This window comes from Ochlerotatus camptorhynchus, unplaced genomic scaffold (genome assembly GCF_037179485.1).
Source record: "Ochlerotatus camptorhynchus isolate MF236.1 unplaced genomic scaffold, CSIRO-AGI_Acam_v1.1 ptg000035l, whole genome shotgun sequence".
NCBI lineage: Eukaryota > Metazoa > Arthropoda > Insecta > Diptera > Culicidae > Ochlerotatus > Ochlerotatus camptorhynchus.
Window position 1 is genome coordinate 411,992 of NW_027040526.1, and position 24,628 is coordinate 436,619.

At 37.1% G+C, this 24,628-nt stretch overlaps 1 protein-coding gene across 2 annotated transcripts in view; it reads left to right on the plus strand.

Annotated features, from left to right (window-relative positions):
- Positions 1 to 22,639, plus strand: part of Nlg3 (Neuroligin 3) — a 199,656-nt gene extending 177,017 nt beyond the window's left edge. The window contains exons 10-12 of one of the 2 annotated variants that reach the window (XR_010518351.1): positions 10,535 to 10,641; positions 20,657 to 21,697; positions 21,810 to 22,639. Coding sequence is in view for 1 of the 2 variants with exons in the window: in XM_065231927.1 (XP_065087999.1) it covers positions 10,535 to 10,641; positions 20,657 to 21,492 (943 nt within the window). In the remaining variant the exon portion in view is untranslated. Of the gene's footprint in view, positions 1 to 10,534; positions 10,642 to 20,656 lie in introns of both variants that reach the window. The other variant, XM_065231927.1, reaches the window with a different exon arrangement.
- The last annotated feature ends 1,989 nt before the right edge of the window (positions 22,640 to 24,628 follow it).

Sequence of the window (24,628 nt, forward strand, 5' to 3'; positions counted from 1 at the left end):
ACATTTTTTTGGTATTTGTGATGAACAATTTATATTTCAATCATTTGAATAGACAAATTAAGCTTTGTCCTTGGCTGAAAGTCACTCTAATAAAGAAAAAAAAAAGTAGAAGGGTCTGTGCCTAGGGGCACGAACGGAAGCTTGACGTAGGACCGCTAGTGGACGGAATAAATGTGAAGAGCATTTAGTTCTTTTAATTGATCTATTATCTATTATCTCAACTCTTTCCGTTTTTGAATTGTAGGCGTACCAAATTTGTAGTATTTTTTTCAAAGAGAAAGTTGATTAAGAGAATCAATCAAAATCACTTGCACCCCTGCTTCCAAGTTTGGTTACAAGATTACAACTCTGGAGAACATTTTGTGTGGTCGTTGGGGGCTTGTGGTTCTGAATATGGACACACAAGCACAGATAAATTCTATTCCAACTCTTTACTGATGTAAGCTTGATGGCCCTGAAAAGGGCCGGCCGTTTTATTGAAGAGGACATCCATGGCCACTTACGCTTGGCGTGTTTAGTGTAGGTGACAGCATCACGGACCTCATTTTCCAGGAACACCTTTAGCACACCTCATAGATCAGACCGGAGATCAGGGAACCAAAATGAACGATTCAGATAAAGATAATGGCATTCTCATTTTGGTTACATTCATGATTAGTACAAATCTATAAATCACAATGAACACTTCTGGAAACGATAATGCGATTATCATTTGTGTAACAGATCATGATCATATGAAATAGCGATAATCTCAGATCATCATCATCAGCTGTCGTCACTGAAAGTTCCCCATTTAAGACAAGGCTAATCAAATGCCCTATAATATGTGAATTTTCGGAATGAGAATGATGTATAGAGATCGAAAATCGATGTTTGCCGCCAATATGAAATCCAAGATGGTGGCCATCGATTTAAGAAAAACTGTCGAAAATTGATGTCCGCCACCATTTGGAAATCCAAGATTACCCTGAAATGTGGGTATTTTCGGAACAGGGATAGTATGCAGATGTAGAAAATTAATATCTGCCGCTATTTGGGAATCCAAGATGGCGGCTATTGATTTTAGAAACAACTTTTCGCTACAATGTGGGCATTTTAGAAAACGGGATGACGTGTAGATGTCAAAAATTGATGTCAGCCGCCATGTTGAATAGTTTATTTGTCAGTTCTATCTAAATCTAAAGGCCGCCAAATTGGATTCCAAAATGGCGGTTGACATCGATTTTCGACATCTATACATTATTCCAGTTCCAGAAATACCCATATTGCAGGGTATTTGACAGTTTTTTTTCCGAAACCAACGGCCGAAATGACGGATTTCAAAATGGCGACCTACACTGATTTTCAAAATATATGTGTCATCCCGATTCCAAAAATATCCGTATTGTAGGGTATTTGACCTCTATAACAACTTTGCCGAAAACAGCTAGTTCCTAGATTTTGATATACATTACAAAGTGATTGTTATCATATCAGTAGATTATCGTTTTTGTTGCTGATCATGATGTGTAACACAAATGATAATCCATGATCTTACTGTGCACTGATCATGACTCCGTTAACTAGTATTTTTATCCTCGGTAAGCATAGGAAGATAGCATTTTCTTGATTCCCTACCGGAGATACGTTTGACACAACCACGGCGAGCCAGACGACCGATGGCGGTTATCTCGAAGAACTTTGCGATGACGCTTGGCGCCTCCTTTACCAGACCTTTTCCTCCTTTGCCACGACCAGTCAATTGTTGCTTGTTAGGTGTGAAGGAGTGGACTAGCCACCATTTTCCTACTGCTGCTATTGCTGTTCACCACGCCGTCCGAAGCGAAAATGAGCTAATGCCTTTTTGACTTTAAATTATCTTTATTTCTTGTGTTTGTGTGGTTTCATGTATGAATTTTCAAGTGAAAAAGATGCTTATGCCATACAGCAGCGCTCTTTTATATCTTTTCAGGTTAAAGCAGAATGATGTACAACCAAGTGGTATAAAAGCTACAAAGACTCCTCCCATTATGAGTAGTTTGCTATCAAGTAGCGACACTGGCTCTTTTCCTTTTGCGTACACGGCGAATGAGAACGACCCAAATTTGAGTTTAGTTCACTCATAATCGTCAAACGTGCAGGAACTCATCGATGAGTAAATTTGTCTCATGGTTTCCTGTGGAAAACCTAAAAAATCGGCCAGAAAATTAGGAAATTGACGAAAATTTTATTCAGTCTCGGAGTAGTACCCATAGACTGAGTGAATCCAATCTTTACTTTTCTCAAATTCGGGAATTTTTCCCTGGAAAAACCTGGGAAACATGAGGCAAATTTACTCATCGCTGAGTTCCTGCACTTTATTTCTTATTTCTGAGATAACTAAACACAAATTTGGGTCGTTATCATTTGCCGTGATATCACCTTGAAAGATATCGGCGCCGGTGGTTAGCGTGATTACCTCTCACCCAACAGGTCTGGGTCCAATCTCAGTCGGCGCCACCGGCATGTTCTAAGACATGGCATCTCTGATCACGCCTTCCTTCCCCTGTTCATGAGTTGATGGGCCGATATGTAGGGTCCAGGTGTGGGAGCTGCCTCCCTGGCGTCGGTAGCATTGGAGCTCAGGACGGAAAACAAATCTCGCGTCACGTCCTATCTACATTGATCGATTCTCTTCATCGACACTCTCTTTCGTAAATAACTCGGCTTCACAAATGTTTCCTGCCGTCTTCGTCGAATTAGATGCTAGATTGTTGCTTCTTCCATCGAAAATATCCGGCCGTGGCGATTCAATGTTGATCAAGGTTGATCAAAATAATTGGTACCCCTGCTTCCACTTTGATTACATGAGCATTTTGTGTGGTCGTTGGTTCTGACTATGGACAAACAGGCAGATGAATTCGATTCCTACTCTTTACTGTAATAAGCTTGGTGTCCCTGAAAAGAGCCGTTTTGTTGCCAAAGTTGGTGATGATTTAACCTCCGAAACCAAACAGAGTGCGTCTCTGTCACTTCAAACCGTAGATGACAGCCATGGCCGCTTACGCTTGGCGTGTTTAGTGTAGGTGACAGCATCACGGATCTCATTTTTCAGGAACACCTTCAGCACACCTCGTAAATCAGACCGGAGGTACGTCAGACACCACCACGGCGAGCCAGACGGATGGTAGTTATCTCGAAGAATTTGCGTTTGTTTCTGAATATGGCGATGAGTGTGCAAAATATTACGCAACTCCATCCTCCCTATTCGCACGCGCCCGAGGATCGGAGGCGAATACCACTTCGGCTTGTTTCGTCTACTTACTACTCTCTGACGACTGTGCTGGGGAAGCAGCATATGCATGTAGGTAATTGGTGGATTTGTTAGTTAATTCGACGCTTTTGGACAATGCTGGTCATTTACCAATTTTTCAATAGTTTCTTGTTGAAAATCAACATTCGGAAGTATTGTTATCGATGCGTAGCCATATTTTTGATCGATTGGTGATAAAATTATTGAAATTGGACCAGGGGCAGCTGAGTTATTAAAATTTAAAATCTTTCTTAATTTGTTACATGTTTTTTCGGTTTTCACAAAGTGTACCCCCATATAGAAATCAAAGACGTAGTCCTACGTCAAAAAAAAGCTCCTTCTCGTGCAGCCAGAGGTACCGTTCAAATTCCTTTTCGCGGCAAAATTTATGTTTATGAACTTCTACATTATTTCAAGAGCCACATGTGAAAAGGGCATACAAGCTTCTTGTAAACAAACCTTCTTATGCATTTTTCTCACCACCCATATAACACCAACGCAAACCATCAACATCACCGGGTAGGGGAAACTTTCCCCTCCCCGATGATGCTGTTGATTTGCGTGGGTGACCCTCGGTTGGCGAGAAAATGGCCTACAAAGGTTTGTTTGCAAAAAGCTTGTATGCCCTTTTCTCATGTGGCTCTTGATTTTACTGAGTGCATTCAAATAATTGCTATAAATCGATGCATTATACCGCTTTTATAGTAATGGAAAATACAACTTTTAACTGTTCCTCAAAATCCTATCATAATTAGTATTACTTCATTTTGGTTATCTAAGTCAGTATTTAAAATCAGGTGTCAGTTAAATAAACGTTTCCCGAACTTAAAACTGATTGAATGAGGAAAAATGATGATCACCGCCTGCATTCAGACGTATTTTAATTAATCACGGTGCGTTTGATAAAATAAAACTAAAACAAAAAATCGGCCTTCCCGGAACCTTCACCATTTGAAAGCAGAGACTTTCTCCATCATTCTGAAGAAGCTGCTAATGAAAGGGTGCACTATTTCATGCAAAATATTGGTCAATTTGAGTTTTTATTTTCTTTCAGTTTTGAATGGAAAATATTGAGCAATTTTTTTTTTTTTTTTTTTTGTTCCGTTGTTGGTCCAGGTGCAGCTGAGTAATTAACGTTCAAAATCTTTCATAATTTTGTTATATGTTTCATTTTCGTTTTTTACAAAGTGTACCCTTAGAAATCACCGACGTAGTTCTGCGTCAAAATAATGAAATTTTAACTCCCTGTTTGTAGCGCTCCAGCAAATGTGAAGTTCCAGAAAAAAATAATTTAGATCTAAGGCCCGGAGGGTCAGGTGTCGTAAACCAATCGACTCAGCTTGACGAGATGGGAAAATGTCTGTGCGTATGTGTGATGAATGTGAATGTGTGTTACTAACTCACTTTTCTCGGCAACGGCTGAACCAATTTAAGTGACGCATATTCCAATTAGTGTATTTTGGGCTCCAGTAAATCGAAAGTGTTTTTTTTTTCGATCGGATATTTGGTTCCGGAGATATGATAAAAAAATTAAATTTTTTAAGTAACAGTGCTAAAATCACTAACTTTTCTCAACGGTAAGTGCAACCGGTTCCATTTTGTTTGTATATATTTTCCATTGAACACTATTAAATTCAACTCATTCGTACGTTTGATTCGATTCCCGGTTCGGTCTAGGAATTTTTCAGGATAGAAAATTACTCGACTTCCCTGGGCATAGACTATGATTGTGCTTGCCAAACAATTATACTTATGCAAAAATGGTACAGGCATCGAAAGCTCTCAATTAATAACTGTTAAAGTAAATCTATAGAACACTAAGATGAGAGCACGCAATAAGCTAATATGCGATAAACAATAAGCTTTAAATGCGAAGAGGAATAGTTCCATTTTATTTTATTTTTATTAATCCAGAAAAATTCACAATAATACAGTAATATTCACCCACTTCAGCTGATTTAATTTGGTTGGTTACTTTTCCCCAAAGTACCATGATGAATTGTTTTCGTATCAGTTTGGTTTCGAATAAATAAATAAATAGTTAAATTTTCAAATATAACAGTAATACTTACTCAGTTTTCTCGGTCATGGCTGAACCGGAACTGTTTTCGTTTTGTTTGTTTCTATTTCCTTCAGAACCCTATTGAATTTAATCCTGATCAAACGTTTCATTCCGAAGATATAACCATAAACCCTGATTATACTCCACCTCCCGGTAACAAGCGCTTTTCGCGTATAATATTAAATAGCTCCATTTAATATTCTAGTCACTACGACAGCGGCAGCTGGAACATGCTTGAATGTTAGACACTCAATATAAATTTTTCAGCGGTAGGGAAAATTGGGAATACTTGATCCGGTGGGGAAACTTATCCATCTAGTTTAGGCTCATGATAGTACGTTGAAAATCTAATGTAAGTGTAGTTGTAGATGCTTAACGTCAATATCAGACTTAAAGTGAACATTTTTAGGATACATGAGGAGAAGCAAGCATAGAATTCACAGCTCTGTGTTATAGTACGGTAGTGTGAAAACTGTACATAGTAAGTAGAAAGCGATCAAAGGACAATTTTGAGGAATTTAGCATTCCTTTTACCACGTTTTGAACGGTGTACACCATACTATAACGGAACTAACAACTCTACGTCTGATATTTGACATTGATCATCTCCAACTATGTAAAACGTCAACTTCACGCATGGAGTATTACAAACATGATTAGTTAAAGTACTTGGAGTGTTATTTTTTTTTTTTTTTGTGGAAATCGATGCACAATCATGCAAAAAATCGAAGCTCAACGGTATAACTTTTCAAAGATCAATATGGTGAAATTCCAGAAGTACATGAAAAAGTATTATGCCACGATTTTCTACCGACACTTTGAATACGTTAAGTATCTAGCTGACCAGCTCGAGGTTCAAGAGTGCAACACACATTTCCTTCAAAATAACCACCCACCGACGTGGTGTGGAAACATTTTCCGTAGCACGTATTGTTCTAGATGTAGAGTCTCCAATGTGGAGAATCTAAATCCAGAACAATAGAGTAGTTTCACGCCTAATGACAAATCGGAAAAACTTGACCATCTCCGAATTACATGGAACTTTTTCGAAATTGTTTATAATGGGCAATGATTCACATTTTTGCTAAAATTCGGTAATTTTATGTCTTGAATTTTTTTCAAAATAGTGTCTTAAATTTTTTCAAACAAATTTTGCATGGAAACGTAGAGAAAAATAATGTTTTTTTTTTCCTAAAAAAAAAATAAGCAGTACCCTCTAATGTGTGAGGTCGGTGGTACCGTTCACACACCGCTATTTCTCGACTGTCCTTCAACTAATTGAGCTGATTTTCTGTAGATAACTAGTTTATAGTTGAAACTCAGCGCCATCGGTTGAAGGACAACCGAGAAACGCACTGGGTGGACGATACCGTTCAGCGCATATATAGAGGGGTTACTGTACAAACAAATGAAAAATTAAAAATTAAAAAACTAAGAACCAAAATATTTCAAAATGTTTTTGTCTGATTTATGATAAAAAAAAAAGAAAACAGCTCATTAAAAGTGAAAACTTTAAGAATGTTAAAATTTATGGTTACAAAATCGGAGAACAAGAACTTTAGGTAAATTTTTTGAACTTTTAGTTAATGTGTTTTTTCGTGTAATTTACACTCAGAAAACATTTGTTAAGACATTTTAAACCACTTTCTTAAAAAAATACACAGAAAAGTGTTATAACAAAATGTTCAAATATGTGACCAAAAGTTTTTGTTTACGACTTTTTGTCAATTTTCAAGTGTCCATGGTTTTGAACAATCCATAAATTTGTATTAAAAATAAGCTCATTTTTGAAAAAAAAAATTATAATTGACCAACAACATTTTGAAGTATTTGAGCTCTTTACATTTTTTTTTTAATGTTTTGGTCCCAGAAAAACATTATTTTTGTGTAAAACTTTGTCTCAGACGTAATTTCGATCAGAAATGCTTTTTGTGTGCTACAATTTTTTGAAAAATTTCATGGATGCTATAATGAAAATTTAACAGGATCCAAAGTGGTCGATTTTTTGCAAAAATGTTAATTATTACCCATAGTAAAAAATTACGCAAAGTTTCATATAAATCGGAGCCATTCTGCATGGAATACGAGCTACGGAAAATGTTTCCAACCATTACTCATAATTAGTTAGAATACCCTGGAAACGAAGGACTTCATATTACAGTTTACCTAAGGCCTGATTGACCTTTGCTGTATATGCTGCATCTCACAAGATCCATGACTGCATTTCGTTAGTCACACTGTCTGCGAAGGCTCTGCTCGTCACCTTCCACCTTCGCGATCATCCAGGCCATCTGCTTCCTCATCTAGTTCCAGTTGGGTCGTTTTCAAGAACCATTTTCACTGACATTCTTAACATTTTGTCGTCTGCTTGTGAAATGCCCAGCCCACCGTAGTCAACTAATGTTTGTGCACACTTAGAATAGACAGCAGAATTCTGTGAAAAAAATTACCGAAATTGATCTGCAAACGAAAACTTTACAGATATTTATGTAAAATCGATGTGATTTCCACTATTTTCTCATATACTCACCAAAAGATCGGTGAAAACAAACAGTTATTCAAAAAATATTTGAAATATTACGAATCGTTCGGTGACGAATCAATTTTTTACCGAATGCTGTTTTTTCACCTAACTTCTGTAAATACAGTTGTCAGCCATAATTACAGTCGAAAGCGTCCCATATTAAACAGTTTCAGTTTCTGTTGTTTTTGCACACAATGTGTAATGTCATCCGTCATCCAAAGTGAAGTTATATGGAAGAAATTTTGGAAACTCTGTAGAAAAACAATGAAAAATTCGTCGATATGTCCCGAACGTATGATATATATGTATTACTAACACTATGTTTTGTTCTAGTTGCCGATAATTTGTATTTCTGCCACACCAATGTTCCCGGTTATGTGAAGGGTTTTCAATATTAACAATCATTAGAAGAAAACCACTTACTATGCTTTCTTCCATTGTACTTTTCCGAAATGAAGGTTTTCAAGTGATTTTTTAACACTAATTATTCACAAGTAAAAGTATTTTTACTTTTGAACACTAGACAAAATGTATTGATTTTCAGTATTTATTTCATTAAAGTTGTTTGCCTTGAAAGAAATAAAGGCTGAGTAAAAGTAAGTTGGTACGCACAAAAAGACCTGTAATTCGTGATTCAATAATCTTAAAAAGTCCATTAATGGTTGCTTTACAGTAGTTTTATTAAAATTTCAAAGTTGCAGCATAAGATAGCTACATTTCTCCAGTTGAAACGAAATCTCGAACCTTCCTCTTGATGGAGCCCATCAGCGCCCGCACAGCGGAAACGGACACGTAATCAGCGCATTTCTTCCATATTGCCGCATTTGCTGGATGTCCTTGACCGCCGCTTCGTCGAAGTCGTTTTCTTCGAAATTGACCAGTATTTTTCGATTGGTCGAAATTCCGGGCAATTCGGAGGATTCATTATCTTGGGGACAAAATCGATCTTGTTGCCAGCATACCACTCCAGAACCACCTTAAAGTAGGTGTAGCTGACCAAATCGAGCCAAAAGATGACTTTGCCCCAATGCTTACGGATGAACGGCAACACACGCTTCTTCAGGCATTTTGCAATGAGAACTTGGGATGTCATCGTTGAAGATGAAGGCCACATCTCGGATCGAAAGACCGGGGTTGGCTTTAACGCACCTCAACACCTTGCTGCGCAGCTGACGATCCCTGGTTACAGTTTTTCGTAGGTCCGCTGATTCCTTTCCACACTCAGAGTTTTCTTGTAGGTTTTGAGCACTCGACAAACTGTTATTTTAGGCATCTTCAGCACTTTAGCCAGCTTGGAACCGGACCACTCCGGATTTTCCAGATGTATGTGCACAATATGTTTTCTTCTTTCGAGTTCCATTTGACGTTATTTCTGAACGCGATAGACTACTTTGATCAAACTTGCACCAGTTGTTGTCTATAGAAGTGTAAACAAAGCACTGTCAAAGATTTTCGATTCTCAACACTAGAGGGGTGCTAGTGGCACGCGGGGGGTGTACCAATTTACTTTTAGTCAGCCTTTAACTTCTAAGCTTACAGAGTTATTGTGAAAAAATGCCGAATCGTACGTTAAATTTATTTATTTTTCAACGAATCACAGTATATCTGTGCAAAGATACCGGATACTGTGAAAAATCACATAACCTTTCGATAATTTTGACAGATAATATTTTTCAATTTCACAGATTGTTCGGTGATTTGGAAAATCTCCGAACTGTTTACCGAAGTTCAGCTGTTGAGATTTCGGTAAAATTTCTCCGAAACCTGTGAAATTTTCTCTATTAATATTGGTTCTCTCAGAAAGTGGAGCAATCCACGGTTCATGCGCCTTTCCCCGCAGAAGTTGAAAAAATTTCCATAGCGAAAAAATCGCATATCAGACATATAATCAAAACCTTTACCTACAGCATGACAAAGGCTCAAAAGGGAGTCGAACAATTTATGTTGCTGATTTATCTTTCTACCTTGACCAACATGAAAAAATAAATAAACGATAATGTTTATAATTCACTTCAATAACAAGACCGAAATACAACCAGTATTCTAATTTAGATGAATGTTTACTCTGTCGTTAGACGGAAAATATGGTCCCATTTACGGTCCACCAAAGCCTCATCCGATGATACATTACCGCAGAAACGCCTGGTTGCACAACCAAATTTGACCTACCCCTTTTTTTTTTTTTTGTTGCCACGGTCATAAAGTACAAGCGGAGTTAAATTTCACCCTGGGTGAGTGCGTCTGTCTCTTCCGCATTTGGGTTGGTCGGGTGAAAATGTCTGCTAGCTTAAAACCGCAAAGCTTTCATCAAAGCGGATTGTGCTGAAAATAACGGAAAAGGGTCCCCTCGTATAACTTATCCAAAACGAGCTCCAATCTTTAAATGTCACCCTTTTAACAGTTTGTGTGAGCGAGATTCAAGATTCGCTTCAATGGCAATAAACGCCGAGGATAGGAAAGGACCGCACCAGAAATAATTGAAACGTTCGTATATGCTTGTACATATACCGGCTTTTAGACTTACCAGGTGGAGAAAAGAAGGACACGCAAATTTCCATTTCACAAGTAGAGCTCCATTCGTTCAATAAAGGTTCACCTCTTGACCGAAGAGGGCGAGCTTTGGGAATGAAATTTATCACTAAAACTTTCTTTTTTTTTTCTTTGTGTCTTTTTGCAGGAATCCAAACGAGCAACTCGAAAACGACCACGTTCGTGATAGAACGCGATTCAAAAACATCGAATGGACGCCATACGAAAGCGTGCACAAAAAGTATCTAAATCTAGGTGAGTACGGAGTATTTTATTGTTTTTATGGGTCATTCCATCGGAAATAATCCAAGAGTTTGGAGAACTTTCATAGGATATTCATGTCCATTACTTTGGTTTAGTTTGATTAAAGATACAAAGATGATTCATTTTACGAAAAATTATTGAAATTTTCATCATCACTTCGCATTTGCTAGGGCAATTAACTGTGAGCTTCTTAATATAATTTTGTAGTTAAATTTTCCGATCATAATGGCTTCTGACTGATAAAATTGTTGCCCCAAAAATTCGAAGTAATGGAGCAGATGGAGCTTCACTTATGCTAAACCGTACAGCAGAACTCAGGTGATTTACGTAAATAGATTTCACTCAATAGCTTATGGGTTTGTTAGCAGCCAATCTAGCTCTAAGTAGCGCTTCGATACATCACCAAACATTATTTCTTATTCAGAATGTGGTGAAAGTATATTTGAGAAATTAATTGAACCTGATTATACGGGAAATGTATGATCTCAAACGTATCGTTCCGCCTTTCTGCCCTTGAGCAAGTGCTTTTACCGTTCCGGATTTTTCAACGATTACCGGTATCCCATTCGACTGCGAGGGCTGCGTTTGGGGATAGATTCTTTCCGCTTTTGTTAATCTTCGAGGATATTTCAAGTTGTCTTTTAGATTTATGACCACATCTAGTCCATCTGTGATATGTCGAAGAGCTCACTGAGGGTAATTACATTTCTTTTCATGAACTGCTGCAGCTGTTCTGTTCTGGTGGTCATATAGTTTTTTGAAAATTCATGGGACCCAAGAAACTACTAGTGCGTCATGCATAAGATAAACAGATTTGAGTAATGGAATAAAATTGTAGCTAATATAAAAACCTACTTAAGCTTAATTCATCATTTTATAAAATTCTGTTGATAAAAAAAGTTAGCGGCAAATAAATGTAAATGAATGAAAATAATTTTCCATGCCTGCTACGAACTTTCTTTCTGGTTTCTGGTTTTCTGGAACTTTGAATAGCTTCACTGGTGTTATAACCCGAGCATATTTACGTTGATTAAACTCTTCTCCATCCAAAATTTCTTAAATTTAATATAGTAAGGATGGGACTGATAGCCCTTCATCTGTACCAACAAAAACTTACGTTGTCTATCTATAAATTCGTCTCCAAATTCAAGTTTCCGAATCGTAACGACGTTTTAATGGATTTTTGACATTTAAATTGTTTTGCGAAGTAAACTAAATTAGCTGCACCGGTGGTGTAGTGACAGCTAGATGACCATTTTCGAATTGGTGCCATGTAGTGTGTAATTTCTGCAATACGCTATCCATATAGGAAGACCTTGTTTTCCTGAATATCTTTGCAGAAAGCAGTAACATCCTTCATGGTATTCTAACATAGTAATATTACATTACATGGGCACATTTTAACAGACCCCTCCTCCCTTGTTTGAAAAGTTTTAATACAGTTTACTTTTTTTCCTTGATTTATTTTCCGTTGATCTTGTTTTCCGTACTGAGCCAGGGAGGCAGCTCCCACACACCTGAACCCTACATATCGACCCATCAGCTCTCATAGACCGGGGACCAACGGCTTTGCTTCCCTTCCGAAGCAAGGCGTGATCAGAGATTTTATGCCTTAGAAAATCCCGGCTGCACCGACTGAGATTTAACCCAGGCCTTTTGAGGTGAGAGGCAATCACGCTTACCACTACACCATCGGCGCTGCTAAAATTGTTAATAAAATGTCAAATGGACAGAAGGTCAAATGGTAAAAGGTTGAAGAATAAAAGGTCGAATTAACGAAGGTTGAAGTGATATACAGTCAACTCACAGAGTACTACGAAGTGAGGGTTCGATGCCTGGTCCAGCCGGTAGAACTTTTTGCAACTGGTCTACTGGGTGTTGTGTGTAGTCTGTTGCCTAGTTTTTATGGGTTCAGTCTGGTGTAAATTGTCTTTTCTCTGTTTAACTCTCCATAACTCGATATTGAAGGGACCATCGAGTTGAAGAATTATCATCTTATAAAACAAAACAAAAAAGTTTTATTGTTGGTCAATAATTTTACGAATAATTCCTAACTAATTAATCTGCTGTAATGTCTGGCCTCATTTACCAAAATTAATTCTAAAAATGATCCAAGAATCCATGTATGGATGTTCTGATTAGTTAATTCCGAATATTAAGCCAATATAAACAAAAACACGCAATAGGAGTATTATTGCTTGGAATTTAAAGTGCCGCATAAAAGGTTCTGCTTCATGATGGATTTTAACCATTTGCCTTGAAAATAATGCCAGGTGTGGATGCAGTTGAATATAACAACAAATGATTGAGCTATTTTTAAACTGATGAGATTTGATCTACCATTTCTAAACTGTTGTTGATCACTGCTCTTAGAGCATCTGCAATATTTTTGGATGTAACACTATCGCCCTGAGTCTCAATAAAACCGGTTTGATTTGCCTCAGTCATGATAGTTTTAGGTATAAATTAATGGTACGAACCATTTCCTCGTCCTGGATACTCAATATGACCACCAGTTATCATGTTTACAAAGCATTTAATTTTAAAATTACAGAGAGCATTTCCAGACCAAAAAGAAAAAAATTAAATTTATTTTCAAACTCGACCATCTCCGATTTGCATGAAACTTTGCAAAATTGATTTTTTTATGGTAAATAGTTCACATTTTTTTCTAAAATTCAGTCATTTTGACGCTCGCAAAAACTTTAAAAATGCGTTTATTATATTTTTCCTACAAACCATTACTCGAAAACGTAACTTCCATTTTAAATAACGTTTGAGGCAAAGTTATAAGAAAAAATAATTCTTCTCCAGGAAAAATATACACGGATATAGTTTTGAAGTAATTTTGATATTAAAATTTTAAAAAAAGTGTTAAAACTTAAAACGATTTTTCATCAAAAAGCAAATAAAGAATACTATATTTTGTGAAAATTTTAAGTTGGACACTAATTTTTTTTTCAAAAATCATAGAGCAAAAGCTTTTTTTTTAATATATATATATATATATTTTTAACATACCATAACACAATTTCTTTCATGCAAATCGGTGATGGTCGCAACAGATCGATTTGTCATTTGGTGAGCAACTGCCATATCGACTAATAGATTCAAAATAACTTTAAAAATAACACTCCATACACAGTTTAAAACAATAGTGTAAATTTCTGCTAACTTATGATGCACATAAATGGGGCTTCATCAATCATACAAATTTGCTTTATGAATCAAGTAAAGTTATGAGATATTTTATATATTATTCCAAATATTGCATAACTGCGTTTATTTTGGTATACAATATTTCGAAAGATCCTAATTTGCGTGAAAAGAAATTAAAGTTTACGTACATGCACGGAAAAAGTTGATTTACTCAAATGTGTTAAATTTTCCGGTAATAATTCATAGAAAACGAGAGAATATTAGAACATTTACTCACTCTGAGTATACTAATAGGCCGAGCGAAACCTTTATCCATTAACCTCATATTCGAGAAGTTTTTCCTGAAAACTCTCCAATTTTACCGAAATTGAATCGGTGTGGAGGACCGTGTGGATGTTTAAGTATATCATCAGGATTTTTTCGATGTAGAATATCGACCAAAGGAGGCATCGATTTTTGTTAATATCAACTTACAGAGAGTACGAAAAACGAAGCGATTTCTGTATCGATCGAGTTATAGAAAATAAAGACTTATAGAATATCGAGTTGTGGAGATTTGACAACTACTAAGCTTTGATTAATTATGTCACTTAAATTTGCCCAAAAATTTATTTCCTCCCACTTCTTTCACATATTGTCACAATTTCTTGAATTACACCACGTTAGCATAACCCCCTACCCTCCCTCACTCCAATTTATTTCAAAGTTTGGATGGCAATGATTTTAATAAAAATATTTATCCATAATTCGATCTTTTATTTACTTCATAATAATTTTCAGAAAAAGTGGTTGAAATTCATAAAAGTATAAATTGGCATGAGGAACGTCATTCCTCTTCCTTTCTGAACCAGATTTATAGAAAACTGGTGGTGTCCACTCTTCAAGGACACCACCGGGAAAAGTCCGTATATTTCGATAGAAAAAAAAACCGGAAACAACTAACTATCTGGACCTGGAAAAAATGTCGAGACTCTTTAACTGGATTTTCAGGTTAAAACACTTTGAATAACTTTTAAGAGAAGATTTCAAAATGAATTCAAGAGGTTTTAACTAGAATTCAAAGGCAATTGTATGCGTTAAAAGTAGAATTGTTAAAACATTCTGTGGGAAAAACCACGACGATTATCGAGAGGATTTCAGGATCCACAAAACTTATCATGTTTAAGAGTTTTCTGAAGAGTTTAATCAGAATTTATCGCATATTCGAGCAAGTTTCAGCCGATCTTCTACCATAAATTATAATAAAATTAGACTCGTGAATCTGACTATTCTAAGAAGAATTCCAAGTGAATGTTCTGAAGAATTTAGAGAAGAACATGTATTTGGGTGGTGAGATATGTGACTAAAATGGTGAAAACATCCACTGCCTACAGGTGGGAATCGAACGCTAGACGGGCACTCTACCACTATGCTACCGTAGACTTGATGCTACCCTCATCAATCATACGAAACAGTGATGTGATAGAGGTGGTCCAACTCCCCTAGTAAGCGGGATGTGTTTCACCATTCTCGCATCACACTCAACCACCACATGTTCTATTTGGTGTTCTTGTATCAATTCATAAAGTAAAAAAAAAATAGTTTGACTCAACATTAGTAAGTTACCCTTGCAATTAGAAAAGAACTTCATTAAAAGTCTGTCAAAAATTTCCATACAATTTAGGAAGTGAATTGTATTATAATTATCAGGAGAATTCAAGCGAATTTCATTTATAATTATTGAATAAAGCTTCAGTGATCTCCTGGAATCATCATAATATTATATCGAAAAGAATCTTGGGATGTATTCCTCTCCCCATGGACATGGAGGTTGACGGTACTGAAGCAAAGGGTTATGTAATCTCTTTATATTTGCAACGATGATGATTTTCCATAGTGACACATATCACCTTCATAATGCTTCAGTATGCCTCAAACGATTAATTCTTGGTTGTTAATAGAACTTCCTTGATGAAATCGGCTACTTCATGCAGACTGAGCAATTCTGATTATAGTATCAGATTTGTTCTGTAAACAGAGGAACTGGGAGGGCTTATTAGAAACTTCTCACCAATAAAGCAATGACCTTATAGTTAATTTTGCATATCATTTTATTAAAATTTTATTTTATTTTAGCATATTGTTTTTGTTACAGTCAATTACCATTAGGATACGGTACAAGTGATTTAATATTACTTGCTCGTTTTTGCGTAAAATAATCAATATTTATTTTACTTGTTTTTTTGTTACTTAAGTTTTGTTGTTGTTTCTTGTGATCTGATTGAGTTTGGTTCGAAGTTTCGAAGCTAACACATGTCCACAGGCCTAATAGAAAGATAGGTAGAAAAAGTGTATCCACTCACTTGCTATAGAGGAGTGATTTTCGGGGTTTTGGATTCGTTGGATGTTGTAGTGAACATTTGTACTTGTTGGATACGGGAGGAGATTGGATGGTAGGTGTTTGACGCATAGAACCTGTTAGTTTCGCTTTCGGAGTGTCACAGTCAGCGTTTTTATGATTCTTGAGCGTTCACTCAGAGTTTGCGCTCGCGATTAGTAGAATCGTTGATTGTGACTATCTGCAGGTGGATTTGGCGGGTTTTGTGTGTCAAACGCTTGCCTTTCGGCCTCTCCTTGTGTCTAACATTTGCAGGGTGGCGAGTGAGTGGAGGCAGGCCTGGTTGCGTGAACTACATTTGTGAGAATATCTTTTTGAGATTTCAGTAGTCACGTTTTGTTTGTAGTTTATATTTTATTTCTTTCATGTAATTATCGTAAATAGTAGTTATGCAAAAAAAAATAAACCATATATTCAATAATATATTTTCGGATGACTATAATTTGGATATCTAACAATTGGACAGAATCAGTAGCAAGAATAGGTTGCGGAGTGTTCGCCTTCGAAAATTTCGATACGTTTTTCATGGTTGTAGTTTTGGTTTTCATCAGTGATCCGGCTCTGGTTGTGAACGATTTAGGTCGAATTTTTAGGTAACTATTTAGCTTTTAGCCGTTTTGTTTTGATACCGCATTCCATTTCTTTTCTCCATAGCATGTGTTGAATGACGCTTGAGCAATTTTTAGTTTGCACGGTGTGCAGATTAGCGGGGTTCAAACTAAAAAGTGTTCAGATTAAAGATTCCGGACATGAGGTACCGTAAAGTAGGATGAAGTTGATCGCTATACGGTTCAATTTTCGTTTCTCAATAAATTTTTTTTATGATATTGTATGTAAGTTCTTAGTAGTTGAAATAGTAGTTTTAAAACATTTTCCCAAATAAACGATGCACTCTAAATGTACCATTTCGTGGAAATGTTAAAATATGCAGCATTTAACTGGTTTTATAAATCCTATAGGAATCTGGTACTGCTCTGGAGTTTTCTGGTGCTGTGTTGAGCAAAATTCTTTTTTTTTCTTAATTTTGGGTCGCTGAATTCGTTCATTTTAACGAAATCTGGTTTCAGAATCGATTTCGTATCATAAAAATTATTTACTCTCGTTTATTGCCCACGTTTAGGCGTATTTTTGACTATTTCGCAACGAAATACGCAGTACGTAACCACAACTTTTTTTAGAAATTTTAACACCAGATTCTTCAGTATCACAATAAATGCTAACTTTTGAATACTGCACTACCGCTCCTAGCAAGTCCGTCCCATAACAGAAATCAAGCCGAGATAAACCCGTTTTAAAATTGCCTCGTACCATTGCTTCTTGTGATGGGACAACCAGTTTGGCTGTTTTCTGAATTTTTTTCAGAACAAAGTAATTGAGTTCATCCATTTCATTTTCATTTTCAAGCACAGAAGGGGGTCATAAGGCCTGGTCTCCAGTGAAAAACCACTGTCCATACAGCACAAGGGTAGAGGTAAAGATTTGGAACCACAGAATAATAATCACAGGGATCAAGTGAATCCTGCTTAAGATGCCGGATAGGGAAGATTAGTGTTTAAAGTAGGGGATAGTCGGAGTAACAGTAGTAATAGTTGTAGTAAAAGATGGAAAGTAAACGTACAGAGGACCATGTTTTGCAATACCTTCTTAATCATGATCTTTTTGAAATGTTTGAGAATCAGTGTCAGTCAGTGCCATTGTCTTTGTCGATGTCTTTACGTTTGTCAGTTGCCATTGTCATTATAGGTGTTGTCTCAACGTATATGTTCTTATCTATGACAGTATTGAAAGTATCCGTGGAAGTATTTTTCACTGTGTGTGTGTTTATGTGTGTTTTCAACAAATGATTATATTTCTTCCTCATCTCCTAGTTTTAACTGCGTTCAAGAATAATTAACTAAAAAAAAAACAAAAATGTAGCAAAAATCATACTATAACATCTTTAACTTACTATCTACTTTTGTTGACAAATACCTAAATGTAATTTTTAATCTTTAAATTTTTGGAACCTCTTAACGGAATTCCTTTATGAGTTGCTCAAAATAGCAGCCTGTAATTCCGTACCAGAATCCACCTCAAATTCAAAGTCTTTTGTGTATTCGTAAAAGCAAAGTTGGGCTAAAAGCTAAATAGTTACCTAAAAATTCTACCTAAATCGTTCACAATCAGAGCCAGAAAAACTTTTTTTACTTAAAAGTGCCCATCTCGCGATGTATGGACGGATGGTAGTAAACATAATTACCTATCTTGAGCTTAAAGTTTCATCCAAATCAAACATGGCCATTTTTTTTTTTAAATCGACTTTGAATTTTAAAAATCAATTTTTTTCAGTGTAGGTCTCAAATGAAATTTTTTTCAGTATTTTTTTTTCGATAAGTTGGTCAATTTACTAAAAGTTATCCATACAACATATTTTTCCATAATATTTTTTTTGAAAAAAATCGGCAGAAAAAGTTTGGCTCTTCTCAAATGTTAGTCTAGATAAATTTTGGAAAAACTGAGTAAGCAAAAGTGCTTATTTAGTCAAAGTCTACACATCCAGAAAATTTTATTGAAATCTGAGAGGGTGCTGCCAGCTTCGATTCGATTTGGCGCGAAATGCGTCTAATTAGACCATGCAGCAGAACCCTGACCCAAACCTTTTCTTGTTTTCAATATCAAAACCGAGGCTTATTACCGTCAACAAGAAGAGCTTAGGGCCGTGGTAGATCTTATACCAGTAATGCACCACGAAAAAGTGATCTACCACCGTTAAATCTAATCAGATTGAAGTTGAAAGACTAACCATTTCTGAATACAATTAGCGAAGCGTTAATCTCACTGCATTTTATCACCAAAACAATTCGCTGAGTGCATTCAAACGATTCCTTAGTATTTTAGCTTCAATCTGAATATTTTTTTACGACTGAGCAAACGCATTTTACCAGTGCTTTTCTTGAAATAAAACATGCGCACGCTGCTGATTTCGGGTTGCCGAAGCGTACTCAATTCTAGTCGAAATTTTAGTACTACTAACTCACCCCGGGAGCAACTAAACAGCTCCAGTGTAATGCTAATGTACCCCGAAAATTCTGGTACTCTGGTTCTGTCAAATCGAATAATGGTGGAGTAAATTTACAATTGGTCTTATTTTCTTTTTTTTCCGGTTTTTAGGTTTTTTGTTTTTTTTTTTAGCTTTTTATAAAAACATTGATATTTTTTTCTAATAGTCTTCCAATCGACTCAGCATGACGGGATCGGAAAATGTCTGTCTATTTATGTGTGTGAGAGAGCGCGTAAGACAATTTTCTTATATGTATTTGTATATGCTTAAAAACCTGTGCAGGTTCCGAACTATGTGTCATATGGTTAAACCATTTGGGTTATGGTTCGTGTATGGAACATTTTTATTAGGGTGGTGCTTTCGGGGTAATTTTTAAAAAGAATATCAGAATTTACAGAATTAAGAAGTGCCAGATCACACCACTGGTGGATTAATAAAGTTTTTTTTTATTGTGACGTTTATTGAACTATACAGTAATCAATTCTCCTTCATTCTCCACGGAACAGTATCAGTTTAGTAAGTTTTTTACGTAGTGAAATCTTGATCCCACCGAAGTTTTGGGCGTACTGCTCCAGTCGATATTTAAGATAGAAATCAATGCATAATTTGATCAACATATTTCGATGGTTGTTGACAGCATCATGATCTAAAATGTGCAACACCCGTAATACGTCTCACTCAAAATTTATTCTTGGTTTGCTTTCGACGTCCACATGAAGTGAAACAAAAACATGTTTTCTGATGTGAAAAAAGTTGTGCCACCAACGATGGATGACCCCATTGTTTACGTACGGTGGAGACATCTACAATTTGCAAGTGGGTACGTGAAACTAAGGTTTTCTGTCTAGATGCTCGGGGGGTGTACTAACTACACTATGTTTTTTTTATTCGCTTTGAAATATATACAGATAAAATGAGGGGTTCTTGGATTTTCCTATGTTTCGAGGGGTGCATCGATTAGTTTGGGACCGAAGAGAGTTCCAGAGCTGAGCCAAAAAGTTGAGCACGTTTCTTCGGGACCTTTTGATCTTAGAGTTACCTCTATGGTACAACGGCGTTCTTTGTGTGTATGTCGATGGTAAAACATGCCGAATGGATCAATTACCAGGAAAATTCTGAACGATTCATACAATTGTGCGTTAATTGCATAAGTTACTTCCCTGAGAGTGACCGTATCAGCCGTCATAGCTCTAGTTTCAATCTGGTGCATTTTCCCTCCTCACAATATTTTGAGAAATTGGTAACTGTATTTGTGTTGTTTCGATTTTATTTCCACCACATTTTTTAAACACCATTTATATTATTAATACTCTGATATGTAGATAACGATGGAATGCCCCTATTATTTGTTATTTATGTGTTGACTGGTTGAATGTTTGCAATGAACCCGCGATTGAATTCATGACTTTTTATGATTATTTATCGTTTAGATACCAAGCCGAAGCTGAAAAACCATTACCGGGCGCATCGGTTGTCGTTTTGGTTGAATCTGGTGCCAGATTTGCATAAACCCGGTGGCGATGATGTGCCCAGTTCACACCACGAGCTCGAAGATGACGAAGATGAGAACGTCCCAGTGCCGACAGTAAAACCGCTAAATCCTCCCCAGCGGGATCCTTTGAATGCCAATTCCAATTTTTCCTTTTTAACCACACAAGTGTTTTCGCTGTTGAATTTTTCCACTTACGGGATTAACAATAGCACTAGCCGTCAGAACGTTCATAAGCCGATTCCGGTGACGGCAGAATCCTCTGAAGGGACAGACGAAGATAGTGGCAGCTCGTCGCAAGAGGACGGTTTCGCTGCCTACAGCACTGCCCTGAGCGTGACGATAGCAATCGGATGTAGTTTACTGATACTGAACGTGCTGATTTTCGCTGGTGTTTACTACCAACGAGACAAAACAAGGTTAAACGAACCGAGAAACAGTAAGAAGCGAAACGAGAACGGTCAGATGCCGAACAATATCTGTGGAGAGCTGGAGAGCCTCACCATCCACACAAAGAGCGATCCGTCAACTATACTGGGCCATCATCATGCCTTACAGCATCACCAGATGCCACCTCCGGAGTTTGCCGATCTACCACAGCGGGCGCCACCGCCTCCCAAGCACATAAAATCAGTTCCAGACGGGACAATTCTCTCGCAACATGCGCTCCAGCTAATTGGAAGCAATTGTGGCACATTGACGAAGAAGAGCTGCGTCAAGTCCAACCTTGCCACCTCTAATCAAGCCCAGAGTGCGATGGACGAACTGCGGGTGTGACGTTAAGTATCCTTTGCCATCGAGGAGCAATCTCGATGCGAGCACCAGCACCAGCACCACCATCACCATCACTACCACCATCACCATAACCACCAACAACAGCAGCAGCATCAGCATCAGCCCCCAAGTCCTGCTGCCGAACAACAGCAGCACGAACAACAGCTGTAGGGTCGAATTTGAAACGAATCGAAAGCGGCACCGCCAAGTAAGTATCACCCAAGTGGAACGCCAAGAACCGTTATCAATTAATTCATAATTGATGGGCGTATTTAGGTATAAATAAATTATAAATAAATAAATGTGTAAATAATACATAGGAAAGGTACTGCACAACAGACAACAAGAGTCTTCTCAACCCCATTCACTCGTATCCTGAAAATGACTCTTCCCTTCATTCAAGGATTTTATACACGCGGAACGAGAAGAGATGTGAATAATAAATTGCACTACCAGCATGCCGAACACTAGTAGTAGGACTAAACTCAGATCCGTTAAGTTCTGTTCTGTTCCCTCTTTTTGCTCCATATCGAATCGTTGTTGCGATAATTTATCACCAGACCAAGCGGGAGAAAATGAAGGCGTTAATAATTAACCCGTACACCGATATCAGCAAGAACCAATGTTTTACGACGGCGGCAAATCTTACTGTTGTCCTCATCTTTGCCACCATTTTCCTGTCAGAAATTTAATTCACGAATGATGGATACCGGATTCTGGAAAGTGGAATCAATCAATTTTAGTTTTCCACGAGTTTCAGTCGGTTCGAATGTGGAATTTAAATTGATTGAATTAATTATGCATTAAGGCCATCAGCTGATCGATTTGTGCACATCAACCACAAACCAACGCCGAGCAATTACTGTGCCCGGTCGCAGATTGTGCAAATAGAATGTGTTAAGTAGGGTTGCAATTGAAAATAAAAACATCTGGTTAAAATTGCGTTTGACACTCAATGATCTATAGCCTGGTTATGTGGGCAGGATTTTGTTTATGTTAGGTATTATCCTCTTCTCTCGAGGCAGCCAGAACATGTTGGGGTGTGGTCTACAAAGCAAGTATCATTTTCGAGTCTTCAGTAAAAAGTTTGTACTTGGAAAGCTCCTTGCTATAGTTGGTATCACAGTCTAGGGCCCATAAGTGAAGTGAAGCAAGCTCAACAAAATAAACTAGTTTAACCCTCTCCTTCAACGGCGCCGGTGGTGTAGTGGTAAGCGTGATTACCTCTCACCCCAGAAGGCCTGGGTTCAATCCCAGTCGGCGCCGCCGGGATGTTCTGAGGCATAACATCTCTGATCACGCCTTCCTTCGGATGGGAAGTAAAGCCGTTGGTCCCCGGTTCATGAGTTGATGGGTCGATAGGTAGGGTCCAGGTATGGGAGCTGCCTTCCTGGCACTTCGGTAGCATTGGTGCTCAGCACGGAAAAAAAGATCGACGGAAAAAAACAAACCAAAGGAAAAAAAAAAAAAAAAAAAACCCTCTCCTTCCCAGGTGATCCACAACTTCGTCGATCCGTCTCATGTTTGTCAATCTAACATTAAATAGGCACTTCCTATTTAAGCTTCTCCGTGTGATCATTATTCTCGTTCAACTATTGAAAAACGTTGAAAATACTATTGATTTTAAACACATACTTTTTATTACGGTTTCGATAATGTTAGGCTGTATGAAACATATTTTGTGTTAGCACTTCTTTCCAAAATACATATATGCGAAAACTTTCTCCAAAGGAAAGTGTTAAATAAAGTTTCGGCAACTTTGATGATGCTAGTATGGTTAATGAAATATTTATATTTTTTATTTCTGTTTTTAAATTTGAAAAGTTGGCTTCAAAACTGTAGCTGTTAAAATGTATCAGTGATACCATACATGAAAGAGAAAGATTTAGAAAGGAAGATTTTATTAAATGTGAAGCATAGGCAGAGTTGATTAAATGAGGGAATAAAAAACAATAGGAGTCGTTATGTTGCCGGAAAATTTTAGTTGATGTTTTTGGATTTTCTTGAACAAGACTTGCGTTGAAATTAATAACTCATGAACAAAGCATCGTAGAAAGATCGTTTTCCACGAAAACGTTCATGGTGGAGGAAAATCATAAGGAAAATCAAGAACAAAATGTATCAGCACTAATTCTTCAAGATCTTCAAATCTTCTAGCAGTCGCGTTGGTGCACTGAGTGCACTTGCAAAAACACACTATTGAAACATAATTTCTATCATCAATTTCCTTGGATATATTTGGCCCTTTTTGACCTTGACATACAATTATAACTCGAATAAATTAGAGTGATATTTTCTGTTTTAAGCGCTTGCAAAAACACCGCTCATTTTTCAGTTATTTGACGTGACTTCCCTAAAATTCTAGACGTTTCAATGCTTCCCTGAGTTATTGGAACGGCCCTTAAATTATGGAAATAGTCCTTCTGTTCTCTAGACTTCCCATAATTTCTCAGAACTTTTTTCAAGCTTCCGCCTATTTCCAGGAAGGCAGCTCCCACACCTGGACCCTTCGTATAGACCCATCAACGCATGACTCGGGGTCCAACGGCTTTACTTCCCTGAAAATAACTGGCCTGAAATGTTTTTCAACTTCTCAGTTTTTGGACTTCCTGAAATTACAGGAACCTCCTAAAATTTCCTGAAATTCTAGGAACAATCCCGAATTTTTCGGAACTTGTTTTGACGGATCACCAATGTTCCCTAAAAGTTTGAAGTCTCCAAAACTTCTCGGAATATCCCTGAAGTTATAAGTTATAAACTATGAACGTTAGCATGCTAGGGTCAATATATATGTTTTATTTATGTTTGGTGTAATTTGATCAAACGTTCGTTTTATCACGATGGGGGAGCAACATTTCTTCACCAACAAGAGCGCCTATTGCAAAAAGGAAAGAAAAGCATTTGAGGATGTAGGTACGTGCTTATACAGTAGCCCATGAGACTTCATGAGGCGGCCAAAATAAAATCTAACTGTTTGTATCTCATGGGTACAAACAATTGTGTTTCTGATTAGCGTAAAACATTCCACAATTTAATGTGAATTTTTCCAAGAGTTTTGTTTTAAGAATTTGTAATATTTTCATTCCACAGTTAAGGGCGTAAATTCATTGTTTATATAAAATCATTTGTAATTATTTTA